This window comes from Cystoisospora suis (assembly GCF_002600585.1).
Source record: "Cystoisospora suis strain Wien I chromosome Unknown contig_10539, whole genome shotgun sequence".
Lineage (NCBI taxonomy): Eukaryota > Apicomplexa > Conoidasida > Eucoccidiorida > Sarcocystidae > Cystoisospora > Cystoisospora suis.
The window spans coordinates 1-4,713 of NW_027163311.1; the positions used below are offsets into that span (position 1 = coordinate 1).

The window sequence follows — 4,713 nt, forward strand, 5'->3', positions numbered from 1 at the left end:
GAACTACTCTAGGTATTTTCTGTTTGTGCCTGTCTGGACAATGGTGTGTTCAATCTCTGTTCCTCTCTCTTTCGTGTAGTCCCACGTAGCCCGATCTTAGCAAGCGATCAGGTCTATGGCTAGCATCCGGTGTAGCTGGAAAGCCAACAGCTATACAGTTGATACTGTAGGCACGGTATGTCTTTCAGTATCCATACTTTTCTGCGTGGTGGGCCAGAGGGGTCTGTGGTACCTTTGGGGAGCCCGGTGCCGAGCTCTGGATAGTGCGTTGCATCTCCCCTCTGACGAGTTCACACGCGTCTACCTCACCCACCGGGAGCCTCTGTGCGGTAGCGAATCGTCAGGGCTCTGCATCGGACCTCACAAATCCGCGCGTTCTCTTCTGTTCCGCCTTCGAAGTTAACGCGTCCTGGTGCAACCAAGCAAGAACCTCAGCTGGAGCGAAGACACCATTGACTTCGTATCCCGTACTCTTGGCGTGGTCTCTGGAAGACACCTTCAGGCACTACAGGAAGAGTGATAGGAGAAAACACTCCATTGACCAGGATGAGCTAACGGTAACACGGGCAGCACGGCTGAAAGTGGCCTCGCTGCGCGTCCTGTGTCCTACGTTCTCGGTTGCTGGGGTAAGGAACTAATGGAGCACGAGAGGCCGCATTCTATTTTCAAAGAGAGCTGGGAGGATGCGGTGAGATCTCCGGGGTTCATATCGTGGACTTGCTACTTGTCTTCTTGCCGTCTGCAGAGAACCTCCAGGACCTTGGGGTCCATGCAGTCCGGGCGTCACTATACCCGGACTCGAGTAGAAAAGCCTTCAGAGTATTCCATACAAAGACGACATACACACCCGTTTCCATGGGTGCGCGGAGATGACACGTACCGGCAGAACTGAGTTTCCTTTCTTTGGGTTCAGCGCAAGACTATAAAGTAGTGGTACCAGTCTATTGTGCCAGGGTGTACCTGTCCTAAGTCTGCTTAGGAGCCTCACAGAAATCTACCAGGGTAAGCCCTGCAGAGGCGGCATGCATTATATGCTGATACGTACTGGCGGACTGTACAGACGGGAGCTGCTAAGCTCCGACGTGATGGTCAACCGGGTTCGCCTCCTGAAAGGCTATACAGTGGTTCCTGTACCTGGAGCAGGTGTACATAGCTAGGAAGAACGAGAAGAGGCTACGTTTGTTTCATTCGTGATAACGCGTTGGTACCGAAACTCTGCTCTTGCGCCCGTGTCTTCCGGGAATGACATTGTGGGGGAGAGGGAAGCGCCTACTGTTCGGACTCAGGCACAAGGGCCTTTCCGCTGGCCCGTAGGCCACTTCGCGAGAAGCAATCGTGCTACTGTCGGTGCAACTCTGCTTCACTACTGATTATTGGTATGGGTTATGATACTGACCGGTTTTTTGCTCTGAAGCTCTTCGCCTCAGTATGCCGGACATGACACAAAGAACGGTGTTGCTTTTCGAATGTCGGTCCTTACGACGTCTCCGCGGTAGAGTATGGGAGCGGAAAACGTTAGAAGGCAGGCGGGGTAAGCACCGCCGCTCCTGGTTATTCTCTTTCCCGCCTCAGAGGCGAAGGCGTCCGCGAGAGAGAATCGCCCCCGGAGCTTCCAGCATGCAAGGATCTATGGGAAGCAACCCGAGAGACCAGCGACAAGAGGCGTTCCTACACTGCTACCTCACGACAAGCTTGTTTGCTCTTCAACCAGGAAGGCATTATGGTGCAGGTGGATCGAAGCCGAGCTCACCTACTATCGAAGAATCGTCTGTGAAGGTGATCTAAATTGTAACGCCGGTGCTGAGACTCTGCGCCGCCCCCCGGTGCAGTGAGTGCCGTGCTGCATATCGATCACCGTGCTGTGAACGACCGCCGATGGGCGGATTACTGCGCGCCACTGTCGGCAGCTGTGGTATGTGTTGTCTCTCGGTGAGAGGAACCAATTACGACTTCGTAAAATATTGCGGCATTCCGTATACGCGTTCTTAGTGAATTTTCTTTTTGTTTTTCATTTGTTGCCCGGCAAGTTGGTCGATGTCCGGCCAGGACGCGAACTCATTCCTCCGCAGTGATGGGGGAGTTTGAGCCACGCGCGATGACTCTGTTGGTGAAACAACGTCTGAAGGGCTTAGAGCCGCAGAGTGATGGAGGTAACTCGACCATGCCGCTTTTCAAACGCTCTGTTTCGACTGCAGACCCCGTGCCTCGGGCAGTTCAGCAATTTGTCCGAGGACGACCGCATATAGCAGACGGCTCTGTTTCTGGCCGGAGAGGGCCGGATTTTCAGTCGGTGTCTGGGACTAAGTCACTCGCGGAGCGCCCGTAGACCTTGGAGGAGTTCTTCAGCCTTTTGAGAAGGAGGTTCATATCCCAGAACTCACAGTGGGAGACACTGAAAGACGAGGGAGGCCTGCGCGTGGCACCAGGACAGCCGCAGCAGTGCACTGCACATTTTCAGAAGTTACTACTGCGAGCTTCTGACCTCAGTGAGACTATGAAACGATTCTTCTTCTGGGACCTAGACAAACAGACGAGAGATGCCCTAATCACAGTCGGAAATGTGCCGCTGACGAACGTGTTTCAAAAGATCGAAAGCTTAGCGGAGCCAACGCTAAACCGCGGAACTTCATCCACGCTGCGGAACGCCGCCGAAGACTCGCCTACACATGACTTCGCCCAGCCAGTGGACGTCGGCAGGACATATGAAATAACGACTCAAGGGGGAAGACGTCAGTACAACCGACACCCAGGAGGTCCGCGAGCAAGGAGTCGGAACGACTTCAGGAGACCACTACAGCAGAGACCCTCACAGTGGGACCTTCCCGATAAAGTTGTACGAGGGAGCGACTTAGCTTTCTACTACTGCAGGAAGGGAAGGCATTCTTGAAACGCCTGCGGCTCTCTTCGGCACAGCTTGCTTGCCGTAAGAGTTACGGTTGCTGCGACCGCAACGGCAAGCTCAGATGAGTCGGCGAACGACTCGCTCCACCAGTGAAGGCGGAAACCGGGTGGAGGACGCCGAACTTCCAAGACGACAGGATGAACGATACCGGGGCCAGTCTGCCCCCGACGCAAGCAGTCAGTGTCGCCGTGGGTGGGTTCCCCTACAAGCATAGATTGACTGTGGCTCCCGCGTCGATATTCTTGAGAGAACTCCGGCGGAGAGTTGCCCGGTCCTTTTCCGAGTGCTAACTGGCGTCGCCTGCGTACGAAGTTCGCTAACGGACAAACTGATTGAAAAATTAGTATTGCAACTCCTGCTGAGGTCTGCATGAGCTCTCCTCATGGGGCTTTCATCGAACGACGTCCGTCTTACGTCGCTGACATTTGCTATGTGATTTGGGGACTGCCCTGGATGACTGGGACGCGTCCCTATAGTGGACCAGGCGTAGTTCTTCAGGCAGAGAACGGGTGTTAGAGATTAGACTCCGAGCCTTATCCTTCAATTTAGAGCATTCGGCAATAGTGTGTTAAGGACGGGTTCAAGAACAGGATAGGCTAGCTAGCCCCGGGAGTAGCTAGCCAGCTAGTGGCACCGGAGCAGGCCGAAGCCCCCGGGTCCAGCCCGGAAACGATTAGTGGAAGGGCGGTTAGGTATCAAACAAACGAGAAACAGGGGACCTTGACTTCTGTTCTTTTTATCTTTTCCGTTGTCTTGACCAGCCGGAGCAGGTCGGGAAACTTCTCTTCGGGAGGAGAGAAAGGTGCTGTGAGCGATAGAGCTCAGGGCGGGAGTCCCTGAGGAGAGGGAGTCTCCTTGGGTGAAGGAGAGCCTTTGTGGTTTCCTAATACCATAAAGGTCTACAAGAAGTGTGATCCTTTCATTCGATTTGCGAGTGCTTGCTCCGTTGAGGGACAGCGAACACTTAGCCCGGTGGACCGTCCAGTGGTGTGCGGACCCGGGGGCCGAGTCTGTTGGCTTTTCCGACCGTGGTGGCGGCGTTCGGGCAGCCTTCCGACCCAAAGACTTTCTGTTATTCTCTTTTTTTGTCTTTCATCTCTTTATCGACTCATTCCACTTTGGCTTCTTCATCGTACTCTGAGAGTACGAGCGAGTGTGCCACTCCTCGAGGTAATCGTTCACCGCCCGTTCCCTGAGGGTACGAGTGACGGACGACTCCGAAAGGAACCGTCTTACTACGTCCAAAAACTCCACACTGACGGTCTGGAGAGCCCGATTTTCCCGGTGGACTCAAAAGAACTGAAGCCCCGAGAGAAATCGTGACACCAGGCGACCTGGTACATCCAGGCTTGTCTGGACTGAATGTACGATGCAACATACTAGGGCACATCTTTATTCTTGCTGTCCTAGTTAAAATCCCGCCGAATGGCGTTCTCTGTTCTCTAATTCTTGGATGGCCTGGCGCTACCGACTAATGGAGTAGGCCAACTGTAGTGATCCGAGGGAGAACATCAACAACTCAAGTTCTCAGTGTAACTGGGACATACGCTCGCACGGCCCCCAGTCAACTACACAGAATAAGAACACTCTACCAGCTGACGTTTTACGCACACGGGCCATCTGTCAGTCCGGCAATCACTGCTTTAGTTGCAGCGTCCCTGTCGGGCGCTGTCAGAGCTTTGACCTCTGACCCTTTGAAAACACTAGATCCTTCTGACACTATAGGAATGGTAGATTGCTACATATTTGTGAGGAGTGGAGCTTTCACTGAGGCAGCTAGTGGTATATCAGCTATGTAGTACACTCTGTAG

At 53.7% G+C, this 4,713-nt stretch overlaps 1 protein-coding gene across 1 annotated transcript; it reads left to right on the top strand.

Moving 5' to 3' along the window:
- The first annotated feature begins 52 nt into the window (after window positions 1-52).
- On the top strand, window positions 53-2,525 carry CSUI_011276 (uncharacterized protein). Its single transcript, XM_068071377.1, has 2 exons — window positions 53-859; window positions 1,573-2,525. The coding sequence occupies exons 1-2, from the start codon at window positions 638-640 to the stop codon at window positions 1,783-1,785; spliced, it is 435 nt and encodes a 144-aa protein (XP_067916647.1). The 5' UTR covers window positions 53-637; the 3' UTR covers window positions 1,786-2,525.
- Window positions 2,526-4,713: the final 2,188 nt, after the last annotated feature.

Bases quoted from the DNA above. Each gene is read 5' to 3' on its own strand.
- CSUI_011276 (XM_068071377.1), top strand. From the start codon at position 638: ATGGAGCACGAGAGGCCGCATTCTATTTTCAAAGAGAGCTGGGAGGAT. The intron at 860-1,572 runs GTGCGCGGAGAT...TTCCCGCCTCAG, and splicing joins ATACACACCCGTTTCCATGG to AGGCGAAGGCGTCCGCGAGA.